Source organism: Chiloscyllium plagiosum, chromosome 3 (assembly GCF_004010195.1).
Source record: "Chiloscyllium plagiosum isolate BGI_BamShark_2017 chromosome 3, ASM401019v2, whole genome shotgun sequence".
Taxonomy (NCBI): Eukaryota; Metazoa; Chordata; class Chondrichthyes; order Orectolobiformes; family Hemiscylliidae; genus Chiloscyllium; species Chiloscyllium plagiosum.
Window position 1 is genome coordinate 118820598 of NC_057712.1, and position 17649 is coordinate 118838246.

Genomic DNA, 17649 nt, shown 5'->3' on the forward strand with positions numbered 1-17649 from the left:
ACCCCTGTATTGGACGGTGTTCGTAAGTATAAGCATGAAAGTTCATAACTTGGGGACCCTTTGTACTTGGGCTATGTGCCAACATGGAATGTATACTCTAACGACAAGATATTTCAAATTGAAAATTTTAGAAAGTGCAATTGAAATAAACTTTTCACTATACACCAGTTTCTACTGAGTTATGAGACTACATTTTTGTTCCCAAAAGTTATACTTTAAAAAATTGATTAAAGAACTATAAAAAATATCCACTTGAACATTGTAGAATTTACAATAAAATTCAACTTCTATATAGCATCTTCCATTCAATACTGGTTAGTGGGCAACCTGTTCTTTTTCTGTTCCATGAGCCAGGAACATATGCTACTTTACACGTTCACTATTATCCTGAGTCAGCTAACTATGTAGATCCAAGTTAGAATTTTCCTGGTATGTATAACTGAAATAAATTGAGATATGTATAAACATTTGCCTTGATTTGTACCCATGTGGACATTCTTCTGACTCTGCAACTCCAAGGAGCAAACCTTCCATTTCCCCAGCTGTGCCTTTCGCCACCTAATATCTGATGTCTGGAACTCCCCCCCTCTAAATTGCTCCACAACCTTTTAATATGGTCTTTTCAACTTATCTTTTTCTCACCTGGTTTCGTATCTCCTTGCATAGCTTAGGGTCAAATTTTGTTTAATGAAATCCTGTGAAGTGAGTTGGGATGTTTTATTACATTAAAGGTGCTAACATGAATGTATGTCATCAAGCCCAAATTTAACAATACTCAAATGCAATACAACAGTTTGTAGAAATGATCATTAACAGCCCCATAGTGAAGGGAGGAACATATCCTTCCTGGTGCAGATGATTGAATATGATTGAAAAACCGAATATACCTAGTATTTACTGTACAGCACAAGATTTCATTTAACAGCTAGTACAGCAGTAGCTAAATTTTCAAAGCTCTCATGGATGAAAAAGTGAAAAATTACAAAAGGTCATAATACCCATTGAAATAGTGTCAACAGTTTATCTGGTGCCAAACATACCTTGTCAGTGGAAAAGCTCAGCAGGGGTGGAGAGAAATCAGTTAATGTTTTTGGTTGAGTGATCCTTCCTCTCTACAGCTGCTGCTAGACCTGCTGAGCTTTTCCAGCAATTTGTTTGTTTCTGATTTATAGCATCTGCAGTTCTTTTGGTTTTTATGACCTGAATGTATTGTTTGAAAATAAATATTCGTTCTTAGAGAATGGAAAACTAACTCTCTGATTAAGGTGGCAAGGAGACAATAGTCATCAGATATCATGAGTAATTGTTCCATGGCCATTAGCTAAAAGGTTTCAGACAATTGATTGGTACATAGAAAATGACCTATCCCCTAACTTGTTAATTCAGTTAGGTTGCTCCTGTAAACTATGACCAAAAAAATGTAGATCATGGCGAACATTAGCCATTAAATTCAAATGAACAAAATTCTAACCTGTTGTTCTTTATAAGTGAAAAATGTTTACATTTTGAATTTTATGACCTTTACAATAACAGGAAAACTCAGGGGTATCTAACTGGATTTTAAATAACTTGAGTGGTTTGCCTCCACTACATTGCTTGGTAGATTATTTTAAATGTTTTTCATTGGGTAAGAATGTTTCTCTGATACTTATACTAAATTAACCCTGATTTATAACTTATGTCCTATTCCCACCTTTTTTGGCATAATTTATATTTTTTTAAATATAACATTTATCCTGATGCTTCCTATTCTTATTCCTTTCACTGGATCCACCCTGTAGGTTCTAATACAGGTTAGAATCATAGAATCCCTACAGTGTGGAAACAGGCCATTATTTCTGCTACCCTATTACTCTACATTTACCCCTGACTAATGCACCTAACCTACACATCCCTGAACACTATGGGCAATTTAGCTTGGCCAATTCACCTTATGATTTCTCAACTGCTTTCTTATAGTGTGCAAGCTTTAAGCAGACTAATATTGTTTCATTGTTTCTCCCCTCTATGCTGAATGTATATGAATCTTATCAATTTAAAAAAAGGACAGTGAAATTCACAGATTGGCAGCAAACATAGAAATTGCTGGCAAAACTCAGCAGGTCTGGCAGCATCTGCGGGGAGAAAGCAGAGTTAACATTTCACGGCTGGTGTCTCTTAATTGGAACTGCTGCCAGGCCTGCTGAATTTCACCAGCAATTTCTGCTTTTGTTTCAGATCTCCAGGTTCACTCTTTATTTGAAACAAAAATAGAAATCGCTGGAAAAGCTCAGTAGATCTGGCAGCATTTGTGCAGAGAAATCATTTAACATTTTCAGTCCAGCGACACTTCCTCAGAACCTATGGTAGCTAGGAAAATGTCCGTTTATATGCAGAAAATAGGGTGGGGGGAGGCAATAAGGAGTAAACGATAGGTGGTGTTTTACCCTCCCAAAGAGAGAAGAGCAGTTAGACAGACAGAGGGGATAACAATCTGGCTAGGAGGGTGAATGGCTGTTAATGGGTTCTGTTGGTGGCTAACAATGGGTAGTGTGTAATAGTAGGCAACGTGATAACAAGGCCTGGTGTGTGGGGGGGGTTAGGTTGAGCACATGGGAGAGAGGAGAAAGTGAGGTCTGCAGATGCTGGAGATCAAAGTTGAAACTTTATTGCTGGAACAGCACAGCAGGTCAGGCAGCATCCAGGGAACAGGAGATTCGACGTTTCGGGCACAGGCCCTTCTTCATTCCTGAAGAAGGGCCTGTGCCCGAAACGTCGAATCTCCTGTTCCCTGGATGCTGCCTGACCTGCTGTGCTGTTCCAGCAATAAAGTTTCAACATGGGAGAGCTCAAGCCCTAAAGACATTGAACTATATATAGAGTCTGGAAAACTGCAGGGTCCAAGTGGAAAATGAGGTGCTATTCCTCCTGCTTGTGCTGAGCTTTGCTGGACCACTGCAGCAAGTCTGAGACAGATACTAGCCAGAGAACAGGGTGGTGTGTTGAAGTAGCAGGCAATTGGAAGTGTTATGAAGGTGTAAGGGGTACTGTACCTTAGAGAGTTGAAAAGCTAGCAAGGATTTCGAGAGGCAGAGAGTCCAGAACAAGTAACGCTTGGTCAGAACAGCTAGCACTGGTTGGGCTACTACAAGACAAAAACAAATTCAAATTCGGCCAATCAGTCTAAATTATGCCACAAGATACCAAATTCCAATCAATTTTGAATTTGGTATTTTGACAGTATTAAAACCAATAAAATGATCTGATGTTTTGGGGTATAAGTTTTTTTTTCTGGTTTTAACTGTTGAGAGAGAACCGCCAAAAGACCAACAAATGTAGGCTGCTAGTAAAAACTCAGAAGTATCTGTCTGGAGAAGGGGTTTGCACAGAAAAAGAACATTGACACCGACCTGGAGAACAAATTTACAGAGGAAGATACAAAGGGAAGATTTGACAGCTGGCTGGTCTTGAAATTTGAACTTGTCTGCAAATCTTAATTGGGGGTTTTATTGGACCAGTGTTGTTTTTTTGGGGGGGTGGGGAGGAGAAGAGGTAAACGATAGGTTTAGTTCAATGACTTGCAAATAGTTGTTAGTTAATTATTCTCAGACTTAAAATAAAAATTAACTTTATTTTTTAAAATAGTGACTTTAGAGATAGTTCTTTGCCTCAAATTTTCACAGATTACTGCACGGGGTAAATCTTTTCTGTGTTGCTGGTTTAAATTATGACACAGGGTAAATCCCCTTCCTAACAAGTTTAGGGTCTTTTTTGGAAACAGACCAAAAGTGTTCTGCGAAGTGGTCACCCTGTCTATGCTTAGTTTTCCCAAGGTAGAGGAGACCATATTCTGAGCAATGAATGCAATAGAGTAGATTGTGTGACGTGCAGGTAAAGCACTTCATCTGGAAGCTGTGTTTGGGCCCTTGGATACTGAGATGGGAGAAAGTAAACAGACAGGTGTTACACATTCTGTGGTTGCAGAAGGTGGTTCCATGGGGCTGGAGTAGGGAGGTGTTGGGGGTGAAAGAAGAGTGGACCAGGGCTCAGAAGGAATTGTCCCTCTGGAAGGCTGTTCAGGGGAGGGAAGTGTGTGTCTTGGTCATGGTATTTTGCTGGAGGTGATGGAAATGGCAGCTAATGATCCTCTGGATGTGGATGCTGGTGGGATGGTAGGTAAGGACAAAGGGGAATCTCACCGTTGCAGGAAGGGAGGGCATGAGGGCTGAAATGAGAGATATGGGTTGGTCACAGCTGAAAGCCTGATCAACAACAGTACTATGGAATCCTTGGTTGAGGAAGAAGGTGGACATTTTGGAGGCTCCCTTATCAAGTTGGCATCATCGGAACAAATGCAACAGAGACAGAGGAACTGGGAAAACAGAATAGAGTCTTTACAGAAAGCAGGGAGTGAGGATGTATAGTCCAGGTAACTGTCTAGAGGTTTACAAAATCATGAGGGGCATGGATAGGATAAATGGACAAAGTCTTTTCCCTCAGGCAGGGGAGTCCAGAACTAGAGGGCATAGGTTTAGGGTGAGGGAAATGATATGAGGCCTAATGGGTAACTTTTGACGCAGAGGGTGGTACATGTTTGGAATGAGCTGCCAGAGGAAGTTGTGGAGGCTGGTACAGTTGCAACATATAAAAGAATAGGAAGTGAATTTGGAGGGGTATGGGCTGGGTGTGGGTAGGTGGGACTAGATTGTGTTGGGATATCTGGTTGGCATGGATGGGTTGGACTGAAGGGTCTGTTTCCATGCTATACATCTCCATAACTATCTGGGTTATGGTGGCCAGTCTATCCCCGAAATTAGAACATTACAGCGCAGTGCAGGCACTTTGGCCCTCAATGGTCATTGCAACAATCTGAAGTCTATCTATCCTACACTCTCTCATTTTCATCCATGTGTTTATCCAATGTAAATGCCCTTAAAGTTGGCAAGTCTACTACTGTTGCAGGCAGTATGTTCCACACCCCTACTACTCTCTGCATAAAGAAACTACCTCTGACATCTGTCTGAAATTATCACTCCTTAATTTAAAGCGACGTCCCCTCATGCTAGCCCTCACCATCCGAGGATAAAGGCTCTCACTGTCTACCCTATCTAACCCTCTGATTATCTTGTATGTCTCAATTAAGTCACCTCTCAAGGCTGTTTTTGTTAGAGAAAAGAAGGTTAAGTCCCTCAGCCTTTTCTCGTAAGACGTTCCCTCCATACCTGGCAACATTCTAGTAAGTCTGCTGTGCACCCTTCCCAAAGCTTCCACATCCTTCCTATAATGCAGTGACCAGAATCGTATGCAATATGCAAGTACGGCCGCACCAGAGTTTTGTACAGCTGCAGCATAACCTCTTGGCTCCAAAACTCAATCCCTCTATCAATAAAAGCTAACGCACAGTATGCCTTCTTAACAACACTACTAACCTGGGTGGCAACTTTCAGGGATCTATGACAAGGACACCAATAGCCCAATATTCTTTATTCCTGTTGCTCCTTCCAAAGTGAATCACCTCACACTTTTCCACATTAAACTTCTTTTGCCATCTCTCAGCCCAGCTCTGCAGTTTAGCTATGTCCCTCTGTATCCTGCAATATACTTCAGCATTATCCACAACTCCACCGACCTTCCTGTCATGTGCAAATTTACAAACCCATCCTTCTACACCCTCATCCAGGTTGTTTATAAAAATGACAAACAGCGGTGGCCCCAAAATTGCAGTACACACTAGTAACTGAACACCAGGCTGAATATTTCCCATCAACCACCATCCTGTATCATCTTTCAGCCAGCCAATTTCTGTAACAAAATGCTAAATTACCCTCAATCCCATGCCTCTATGTGCAATAGCCTACTGTGGGGAACCTTATCAAATGCCTTACTGAAGACCATTATACACCACATTAACTGCTTTGTATATCTGTTTGGTCACCATCTCGTAGAACTCTAAAGTTTGAGAGGCATGACCTACCCTTCTCAAAACAGTGTTGACTATCCCTAATCAACTTATTCCTCTTTAGATGATTATAAATCCTTTCTCTTATAACCTTTTCCACAACTGAAGTAAGGCTCACTGGTTTATAATTACCAGGGTTGTCTCTACTCCCCTCCTTGAACATGTGGATAACATTTGCAATCCTCCAATTTTCTGGCACTATTCCTGTAGGCAATGATGACAAAGATCAAAGCCAAAGGCTCTGCAATCTCCTCCCTGGTTTCCCAGAGAATCCTAGGATAAATCCATCCAACCCAAGGGACTTAGCAGTTCTGGAAAGTGTGAAAATAGCTAACCAGAACCTCAATCCAGTCTAATTTAGTAGCCTGTATCTCCATATTCTACTCAACAACATTGTCTTTTTCCAGTGTGAATACAAACTAAAAATATTGATTTAGCGCTTCCCATATCTCCTCAGACTCCATGCACAACTTCCTACTACTATCCTTGATTGGCCCTAATCTCACTGTTGTCATTCTTTTATTCCTGATATACCTATCAAAAGTTTTAGGGTTTTCCTTGATCCCATCTCCCCATGACTTCTCATGTGCCTCCCTGGCTGCTCTTAACTAACTCTTTAGGTCTTTCCTGGCTAACTTGTAACACTCAAGTGCCATAACTGAATCTTCACGTCTCATCGTAACATAAGTTGCCGCCTTCCTCTTGACAAGAGATTTACCTTCTTTGATTGTGGAGTCATAAGGGTCATACAGCATGGAAACAGACCCTTTGGTCCAACTTGTCCATGCTGACCATGTTTCCCTAACTAAACTGGTCCCTCTTGCCTGCATTTGACCCACAACCCTCCAAATGTTTCCTATTCATGTACCTTTTCAAATGTCTTTTAAATGTACCTCAAGGCTCATGCAGCTTGGTAAATAGGCAAAGTCTTTTCCCTGGGGTTGTGGAATCCAGAACTAGAGGGCATAGGTTTAGGGTGAGAGGGGAAAGATATAAAAGAGACCCAAGGGGTAACTTTTTCACACAGAGGGTGGTACGTGTATGGAATGAGCTGCCAGAGGAAGTGGTGGAGGCTAGTACAATTGCCACATTTAAGAGGCATTTGGATGGGTATATGAATAGGAAGGATTTGGAGGGATATGGGCTGGGTGCTGGCAGGTGGGACTAGATTGGGTTGGGATATCTGGTCAGCATGGACGGGTTGGACCGAAGGGTCTGTTCCCATGCTGTACATCTCTGACTCTATGTCTCAATACCTACTGCTCAGTGGCCCTAACTTTGGTGGTTATGAAGTGCTTTGAAAGGCTGGTCATGGCATTAATCAACTCCAGCCTCCCCACTACTCTTGAGCCACTCCAATTTGCCTATCAGACCAACAGATCCACGTCAGATGCCATATCACTTGCCCTTCACTCCTCCCTAGAACATTTTGATACCAAGAACAGCTACATAAGAATCCTACTCATTGACTACAGTTCAGCCTTCAACACTTATCCCCTTGAGACTGATTACTAAACTTAGTGATCTCAGACTAAGCCCCACTCTCTGTAACTGCATCCTCAGTTTCCTGACCCACCGACCAATCAGTGAAGATTGGGATCAGTATTTCATTGTCACTAACATTCAACACTGGAGCCCCCCATGGGTGCATACTCAGCCCACTACTGTACTCACTACATACCCATGATTGTCACCAGATACCAGACGAATGCCATTTACAAGATCGCTGATGACACTGCCATGCTTGGTCGAATCTCAGGTGGCGATGAAACAGACTACAAACAGGAGGTGGAAGAGCTGGAAAAATGGTGCACTGAGAACAACCTAGCTCTCAATGCCAGCAAAACCAAGGAACTCATTATTGACTTTTGGCAGGGTGTTACTCATGCACCCTTCCTCCAAGGACACGTAGTAGCTGTTCCTTGAATAAGCTCCACATTTCAATTGTGCCCATCCCCTGCAGTTTCCTTCCCCATCCTAAATCTTGCTCAATTGCATCATAATTGCCTTTCCCCCAGCAATTACTTGCCCTGACAAAGGAGCAGTGCTCCGAAAGCTAGTACTTCCAGATAGACTTGTTGGACTATAACCTGGCGTTGTGGGATTTGTCCAACGCTGTCCAACAGCGGCTCCTCCACATCATAGGAGGATCAGCAACATGACCTGGGCAGCAGCAACAGCAGTCTGAGTATCACTCATATGGACGAGGTGATTTTTAAAAACATTCCTCTCTGAGCCTTGAGAGGTTTTGGAACTCTCGTTCTGAAAAGGTGGTGATAGCCGAGCCTTGAAGACTCGTAAGGCAGTGGTTTGAGGTTTCTTCTAAAGCAAGGTGGTGAAAATCAGGGTTAGGCAGGAATGAAAATTTGAATTTAGAATCGGAATAATTTGTGATCTCACTGAATGGTGGCGCAGGCTTGAGGGGCTGAATGGCCTACCCCTGGTTCTGATCTGTACGTCTGCATGAAAGCAGCAACTAGACAGGGGCATCACCTACATGGATCCAGGTATTGACAATAGAGGCATCAAAAATATAGACCCTTAGCCACAACCCAGACACCGGTGCTCTGAATAGCAAGAGCAAATGTTCGCCTGGCCCTTGGTAGTTCCTCATTTGGTTGGGCTGGCCTTTATTCACCAGCTACTCCCCCTAGTTTTCTTAATTACTATTGAAAGGTGGAACACAGAAGGGAACTACGCCACTCAAATTCCTTTGAAGCGCAGTCAACATCCTTGCAGTTTTTTTCTCTTCATTTATTTGTTGACTTGTCTATATACTGTGTCAGGAAACCATTTTGACATATTGGACAACTGACCCATCTAAAGAACGCAAACTATAGTATTTCCAGTCAATATTTGGAAAGTTAAAGATCCCATTACAACTTCCCTGTTACTCATGCTCCTATCCAGAATTATTGTTGCTATTCTTTCCTCTACATCTCTGGAACTACTTGGAGGCCTCTGTAGACGAGTCATCAAATGTCCTTTCTCCCACCATAATACTGTCCTTGACTAACAATGCCACACTTCCCCCTCTTTTACCATCTTCTCTGTTCTTAGCTGAAACATCTGAATCCCTGAACCTTCAACAAACATTCATGCCCCTGCTCTATCCATGTCTCCGAAATGGCTGCAACATTGAAGTCCCAGGTATCAAACCATGCTGCAAGTTCACCCACCTTATTCCAGATACTCCTGGCGTTGAAGTAGATTATAGTCTGCACTCTCAATAAATGCCATCAAAAGGTACACAACGTATGGAACTGTGCTTACGTGTTTCTGTTTGACGAGTACAACAGGCGACATTTATATTTTGATTACTGTGAAAACAAAGCTGGCTAAATATAATGGAAATTCCATTCTCTCCCAATTAACTAATTTTTATTATATATATAATTTTTGAATAATACACACGAAAGTCAAAGCTGTCTGTTTAAAATGAACATGGATTGAGGCTCAACCCTTGAGTTGAAAGTGCAGCATTGCACTCCTCTCCGTGTGCGCGCGCGGCGATCCTGAAGCGGAACCTTTGTCGTTTGCAGTTGTTCCCCTCCGGAACCTCTGTCTGGTTGGACATGGCGGACAAATGGGAGCAGTTGTGCGGCGAGGAGAGGCTCCGGCCGAGTCTGAAGAACCTGACAGAGCCGGGGCTGAGGACCGGCCGAGTGAGCCTGGGTCTGGAAGCGAACCCGGGGCGGCAGCGGCAGCAGCAGCAGCGGTGGCGGGCCTTGGAGGAGTTGGTCGCAGCTCACGTGGACTCGTTCGACCAGGCGGTTAGCGAGGGGCTGGCGCGAGCCGTGCAGGTGAGCGCGGGCCCGAGCACGTGCCGCGGGGGGTGGGGCATGGGACTACAACAATGACATTAGACTTGAGGCTTCAACATGTGCAGGGACAATGGCACGAGCTGAAGGGCACAGGGCCACATGGGTACAGGTCACAGGGTCATCGAACCGTAGGAGACAGCTCCGAAAGCTCTTACTTCCGGATAGACCTGTTGGAAGCTGGTGTGTGATTTGTCCAACAGGAGCTCCTCCACATCGTAGGAGAATCAGCAACATGGACCTGGGCAGCAGCAGTAGTAGTCTGAGTATCAGTCATATGGGAGAAAGTGAGGGCTGCAGATGCTGGAGATCAGAGCTGAAAATGTGTTGCTGGAAATGCGCAGCAGGTCAGGCAGCATCCAAGGAGCAGGAGAAGAAGGGCTGAAGAAGGGCTCATGCCCGAAACGTCGATTCTCCTGCGCCTTGGATGCTGCCTGACCTGCTGCGCTTTTCCAGCAACACATTTTCAGTATCAGTCATATGGACCAGGGTATCAGTAATGAACACATCAACAAGACCTGGCAAGGCTCTTGACAGACAGACGCGGAGAGGCTGTTTTCCTTCATAAGAGCGTCTTGAATTAGGGGTCGGGGTCTCCTATTTAAAACCATGACGAGGTGATTTCTTAAAAATTCCTGTCTGAGCCTTGAGAGTTTATGGAACTCGTTCTGAAAAGGTGGTGGTAGCCGAGCCTTGAAGACTTGTAAGGCAGTGGTTTCAGGTTTCTTCTAAAGCAAGGTGGTGAAAATCAGGAGGAGAAAGTGAGGTCTGCAGATGCTGGAGATCAAAGTTGAAACTTTATTGCTGGAACAGCACAGCAGGTCAGGCAGCATCCAGGGAACAGGAGATTCGACGTTTCGGGCACAGGCCCTTCTTCAGGAATGAGCAGAGAGTGTTCAGCAGGAGAAGATAAAAGGTAGGGAGGAGGGACTTGGAGGAGGGGCGTTGGAAATGTGATAGGTGGAAAGAGGTCAAGGTGAGGGTGATAGGTCGGATGGAGGCGGAGAGGTCAAGAAGAAGACTGCAGGTCAGGAAGGCGGTGCCGGGCTGGAGGGATCCGGCTGAGACAAGGTGGGGGGAGGGGGGATGAAGAAACTGGTGAAGTCCAAGTTCATCCCCTGCGGTTGGAGGGTTCCCAGTCGGAAGATAAGACGCTCCTCCTCCGACCGTCGGGTTGTTGTGGTTTGGCGGTGGATGAGTCCAATGACCTGCATATCCTCGGTGGAGTGGGAGGGGGAGTTGAAATGCTGTGCTACAGGTTGGTTGGGTTGGTTCGTCCGGGTGGCCCAGAGGTGCTCTCTGAATCGCTGAAATCAGGGTTAGGCAAGAATGAAAATTTGAGGTTAGAATCCGATCATCCATGATCTCACTGAATGGTGGCACAGGCTCGAGGAGCTGAATGGCCTACCCTGGTTCTGATTTGTATGTCTGTATGAAAGCAGCAACTGGACAGGGGCATTAGCTACATGGATCCAGGTATTGACAATGGAGGCATCAAAAATACGCAGCAGTAATGTAGACCCTTAGCCATAACCCAGACACCGGTGCTCTGAATGGCAAGTGCAAATGTTAACCTGGCCCTTGGTAGTTCCTCATATGGTTGGGCTGGGCTTTATTCTAGTTCTGTGTTGTACATCTCTATGACTTTATCACTCTAATGCATTGTGACAGCAATATGTACCAACTACAAGATGCATCCTACCAACTCACCAAGGCATCAAGACAGTTACATAGTCTAGATTAGAGTGGTGCTGGAAAAGAACAGCAGATCAGGCAGCATCCAAAAAACAGGAAAATCAATGTTTTGGGCAAAAGCCGTAGTTTCCCTCATTACTGTGGAACACAGAAGGGAACCACTTCACCACTTAAGTTCCTTTGAAGTGCAGTCATCATCCTTGCAGTTTTTTCTCTTCATTTATTTATTGAATTTCTTCTTGAATGAGATTATATATCTGTATCAAATCTCATCTTTATCTTCAAGAGCAATCACACCTCCTCCAGTCTGCCAGTGTGTAAATGTAATCCCTCATTATTGGAACTATTCTATTTCTTTTTGTATTTTCTCAAAAGCCTTTGTGTCCTTCCTTAATTGGATGCAGTACTCCAGATTGGACAGCACTGATATTTCATTTAGGTCAATTCTGGCATAACATCTTGGCATTTTTACCTGACAATTAAATCCAGAATCCAATATTCTTTCTTAACTGCATTATTAGACTGTTTTATCAGTTTCAAAGCTTTCTGCACAAATGTCGGGTCACTCCATTCCTCTCAGTTGTTCTGTCCTACTTAAAGTCAAAAAGTGTGGCACAGGAATGTGATGAAGAGCATATGCTCGAAACGTCGACTCTCCTGCTCCTCGGATGTTGCCTGACTGGCTGTACTATTCCAGCACCACACATTTTTACTCTGATCTCTGGCATCTGCAGTCCTCACTTTCTCCTACTGTCAAACTTGAGCTAATTCAAAATATGTGTGTTCTAACTCAAACAAAGTCCCATTCACCTGCCAGCCGCATGCTCATTGGCCTACATTGTCTTCCAGTCTTGCAATGCCTCAATATTAGAATTCTCATCCTTTGTTCTCAAACTGTCTTCTGGTCACACCTGTTCTCTCTAATCTCCTCTAGCCTTATGTCCTTCCAAGATCTCTACTCTAATTGTGGACCCTTAACTGCCTTATCTGAATTAGTCTAGAGAGCCAGTCAGGTTAAGGGCAAATAGAGTTTGGCAATTAATGTTGACTTTGCCAGCAGCGCTCATGTGGCAAGAATGAATAAATAAGTCTTTGTTGCTGTGTATTTCAGCAGCCTAGGTTCTATGCTTTGGGGTTACTCCAGAAATCTCTCTGCCTCTCCATCCCTGTTTCATCTTTAAAAATGGCCCTTAAAAACGTACCTCTTTGACTAAGCCTTTTTTTTAAAAAAAATCTTTTTCGTGGGATGTGGGCGTTCATAGGTCATCATTATTGCCTGTCTCTCATTTCCCTTGAGAAATCCATGTGAGTTGCTTTTTTGAGTCACTGCATTCTCATGCACTATTCATATACCTACAGTACTGTTAAGAGGGAGTTCTAGGATTTTGCCTCCACAATGGTGAATGAATAGTGATGTAGTTCCAGGTCAGATGGTGTGTAGCTTGGAACTGAACTTGGTGTTTCCATATATTTGCTGCCCTTGTCCTCAAGGGTGAAAAGATCGTGGGTTTGGGGGTCCTGTCTTGATAGGCGAAAGTGAGGACTGCAGATGCTGGAGATCAGAGTCTAGATTAGCGTGGTGCTGGAAAAGCACAACGGGTCAGGCAAGAATGAAGGGCTTTTGCCCGAAACGTTGATTTTCCTGCTCCTTGGATGCTGCCTGACCTGCTGTTCTTTTCCAGCACCGTTCTAATCTAGACTCTAACTGTCTTGATGCCTTGATGAGTTGCTAGAATGCATCTTGTAGTTGGTACATATTGCTGTCACAATGCATTAGAGTGATAAAGTCATAGAGATGTACAGCACAGAACCAGAACATTCGGTCCAACTTGTCCAGGCTGAGGGGATATCCCAACTTAATCTAAGCCCATTTACCAGAACTTGGCCCATATCCCTCTAAACGTTTCCTATTCATATACCCATCCAGATGCCTTTTAAATGTTCCTCTGGCAGCTCATTCCATACACGCACCACCCTTCGTGTGAAAAAGTTGGTCCTGAGGTCCCTTTTAAATTTTCCACTCACACCTAAACCTATGCCCTCTAGTTCTGGACTCCCCCCACCCTATCCATGCCCCTCATGATTTTATAAACCTCTATTAGGTCACCCTTCAACCTCTCCGCTCCAGGGAAAATAGCCCCAGCCTATTCAGCCTCTCCTTATAGCTCAAACCCTCCAACCCTGGCAACATCATTGTAAATCTTTTCTGAACCTTTTCAAGTTTCACATCACTTCCGATAGGAAGGAGGCCAGAATTGCATACAGTATTCCAGAACTGCCCTAACCAATGTCCTTTACAGCTGCAACATGACCCCCCCCAACCTAAATACTCAATGCTCTGACCAATAAAGGAAAGCATACAAAGTGTCTTAGTCTGGAGGGAATGATTGTTGAAGGTGGAGAATGGGGTTGTGTATCAAGTAGGCTGTTATGTTTCGGATGGTGTTGAGCTTCTTTAGTATTGTTGAAGTTGCATTTATCCAGGCAAGTAGAGAGTTTTTCAAAATAGTAGATTAGAACAGACTTTGAGGAGTTGAGAAATGAATTACTTGAACTACAGAATCTCCAGTCTCTGACCATTTGTACTAATATCTCATGATTGGCCCAGTATCAAATATTGTTTGATAATGCTCCTATGAAACACTTTAGGATGTTAATGATGTGGAGGAGCTGGTGTTGGACTGGGGTGGATAAAGTTAAAAATCTCACAACGCCAGGTTATGGTTCAGGTTATATTTGGAAGTACTAACTTTTGGTGTGCTGCTCCTTCACCAGGTAGCTGTGGAGCGGGATCAAAAGACTCGGAATTTATAGACAAGGATCATGCAACTGAAATGATATATTAAATAAACCTAGATTGCTGTTAAATCTTTCATGTTCTAGAATAGGTTGCAGGTTTCGATGGATTAATATTTAAATCCCAGAACTTCTTTTAAGTCACATTCTCGAGGTAACTTAAGGTTTTATATAAAAAAAATGACAACTCAGAAAGTGCAATAAAAAGGTCAGGGTGGTATATAAATTTAAAGTGTGAGGTTACAGTGGTCTATAAGGTGGTAAAAAAATTTAAGGTGAGCATGCGGTCAAGAATTTTGTGTCATTTTAGCAAAATGCATAGTATCAACACAACTTCCTTTAAACTTCTAACTGACACATTTGTTTTGAATGTGCTCACCACAGGCCATTCCTCCATTGGAGTTCAATTATAGAAATGAACGGATCAGCCTGGCCTTTATGGATGCTTTCATCAGCCCTCCCATGGTGTCAAAAGGTAGCATTTGCAATGACCTAAGAGTCTACCCAGCAGAGTGTAGAGGACGACGGAGTACTTATAAGGGCAAGTTAACAGTAAGTATTGTTAGTTCTGATCCATTATGTCTGTTATAAGTTAAAAATGCAATAAAGATTTATGAGTATGTTATCAGACTAGAGAGTTTGAGTTATAAGGAGAGGCTGGGACTTTTTTCACTGGAGGGTAGGAGGTTGAGGTCTTGAGGGGTAGAGGTAAGGTGAATAGCAAAGGTCTTTTCCCTCAGGTAGTGGATTTAAGATGAGAGGAGAAAGCTTTAAAAGGGACCTGGGGGGCAACTTTTTTACACAGAGGGTGATTCGTATATGGAGTGAACTGTCGGAGGAAGTGATGGATGCAGATACAGTTACAACATTTAAAAGACGTTTGAATAGCCATGTGAATAGGAAAGGTTTAGAGGGATATGGGCCAAATGCAGGCACGTGGGAATAATTTAGTTTGGGAATCTTAGTTGGCATGGACGGGTTGGACCAAAAAGTCTATTCCTGTGCTGTAAGACTGTATTGGCTGCTGGAGTTACAATTGATTTGGCTACATGCTATTAACACCTGCTTAGGGCTAGACCTTTCCAACTGGTGCTACTTTTAACAATGGTGTTTTAACCCACATAAACTGTGATCTGTGAAATCTGTCTTCTACTTTACAGCCCTTTGGGTCACCTCAAGATGATCTGAGAGAGATGCAAGTTTTTTTGTGATATTTATCAAGTGAATTTCCTGCTTTTAAGCCACATTTTAAAAAAAAATTGTTCATGTGATGCTAGCATTTATAAACAATCTCTATTTGTCCTGAAGACATTAAAAATAATTTGTTTATTTTATCTGTTGAATGGGTATAATTTAGGGCAGAGAGGTTAGAAGAGTATTATTCAGCCAGTTGGGTTTTTAATCACACTTTAACGAGTTTGCAATCATTTTTCTAGTTCATAAATTTATTCAGTTTGTTTTAACATTTCACCATTGTGGGATTTCAACTGTCAACCATTAGGTTACCAGTCCAGCTCTATAACTGTTATGCTGTCAGAAAGCATCATATTAGGGTATGGTTCACTGGAATTATTCTGGTATTTTACTTAAGTGGCTTTTCTTCATGTGTTATGCTTATTAATGGTTGTTCATGAGCTTTCCATCCCTGTTCACAACTGTTTTACTCTCATATCTTCAGCTGACACTTTTTGATGTGAATATATTCCAATAGGAGGCAGTAATAATTATGGAAAGACACTACAGATGATGTTCCTCGCCTCATCTTTTTCCTAAACCAAGCATATTTGAATTGCCTGTAAATAAAATTGCAGCTTACTATTTAGTAAAAATTACAGCATTACTATTGAGACCAAGTCATTCAGCAATACTGAAACCTGTGGTATAAGCTATGTATCTGGCATGAACTAATTTCAGAATCATTCAGTTTACTTCAGTATGATTGAAACGAACCTGAGCATCATATGTTATTGAAAAAGTCAGGTGTCCTACCTGATGGCCAATGCTGCATTCTTAGCTTTAAAAAGAGATTTACTTTTTTTGATGTATGCAGACAGCAGTTCTCTTAACTTCCTATTTCCTTCTTCTTAGGCAGATATCAGCTGGTCTGTGAATGGTGTACCGAAGGGAGTTATTAAACAGAGTCTTGGTTTGATACCTATTATGGTAAAATCGAAGCTCTGTAATCTGTATGGGCTTTCTCCTCAAGATCTCATTAAACACCACGAAGAAGCAGAGGTAAATAATTGACTGATTTCCTTTTCACCCAGTATGATATTCTATCATTGGATACAAATTCGATAGGGGTAGAGGAATTTGAGCAACACACTAGAGGAAGGAAGAGAAAAAAGCTTCTATACCATCATTCATCTTGGTGGGAATTTTTTTTAGTATAGAATACAAACTTTGATTATCTTGGTTGACACGTTAAAGCTCTTATAAGCACTGTGGGAAACTAAATTTCTTTCAGCAAGACTATGGACAATGACTGTTGAAATATTGCTGTAAATAATTAACACAGGAAATTGTCCTAGCTGTGGTGCAGAAAGCATACAAAGTCTAACATCGTCTTAATCAACACTCCCCAAAATAACAATCACTAATACATAGTTAGCAATGGAAGTTTTACCATTGCCCCCTGCCATGCACTGGACCTGTTCTGTTCTTCCCTTGAAAATCTTTTAAAAAAAACTTTCTCAAATGCTGTTATATAATCCGATGTTTTGCTGATTGTGCATAAATTGCAAGCAGATGTTCAATAAGAGATGGATGATAGAAGAACGCTTGGGTAAGGTCGTGCTTTGAAAACTTATATAAGAGCATAACACCATAAGATATCGGAGGGAAATCAGCCATCTGCTCTGCCATTCAATCATGATATGTTTCTCAATCCCATTCTCCTGTCTTATCCCCATAACCACTGATCTCCTTACCAATCAAGAACTTATTTATCTCTGTCTTAAATACATTCAGTGACTTGGCCTCTATAGCATTTTGTGGCAGTGAGTTCCTCAGATTAACCACCCTCTGGCTAAAGGATAGTCCCTTTGCTCTGGGCTGTGCCCTCGGCTCCTAGTCGATCTGAATAGTGGAAACATCTTCTCCCCACACTATCCAGGCCACTCAGTACTCTGAGGAGAAAGTGAGGTCTGCAGATGCTGGAGATCAGAGCTGGCAATGTGTTGCTGGAAAAGCGCAGCAGGTCAGGCAGCATCCAGGGAACAGGAGAATCGACGTTTCGGGCATAAGCCCTTCTTCAGGAATGAGGAAAGTTTGTCCAGCAGGCTAAGATAAAAGATAGGGAAGAGGGACTTGGGGGAGGGGCGTCGGAAATGTGATAGGTGGAAAGAGGTCAAGGTGAGGGTGATAGGTCAGACGGGGGTGGGGGCGGAGAGGTCGGGA

The 17649-nt window shown here is 42.7% G+C and overlaps 1 protein-coding gene across 1 annotated transcript in view; it reads left to right on the top strand.

Moving 5' to 3' along the window:
* The first annotated feature begins 9282 nt into the window (after positions 1 to 9282).
* The window catches only part of polr1b (RNA polymerase I subunit B), a 40674-nt gene continuing 32307 nt past the window's right edge, over positions 9283 to 17649 (top strand). Inside the window, exons 1-3 of the mRNA XM_043687196.1 lie at positions 9283 to 9741; positions 14635 to 14802; positions 16339 to 16485. Of these exons, the coding sequence (XP_043543131.1) occupies positions 9514 to 9741; positions 14635 to 14802; positions 16339 to 16485 (543 nt within the window). The 5' untranslated portion in view covers positions 9283 to 9513. The remainder of the gene's footprint in view (positions 9742 to 14634; positions 14803 to 16338; positions 16486 to 17649) is intronic.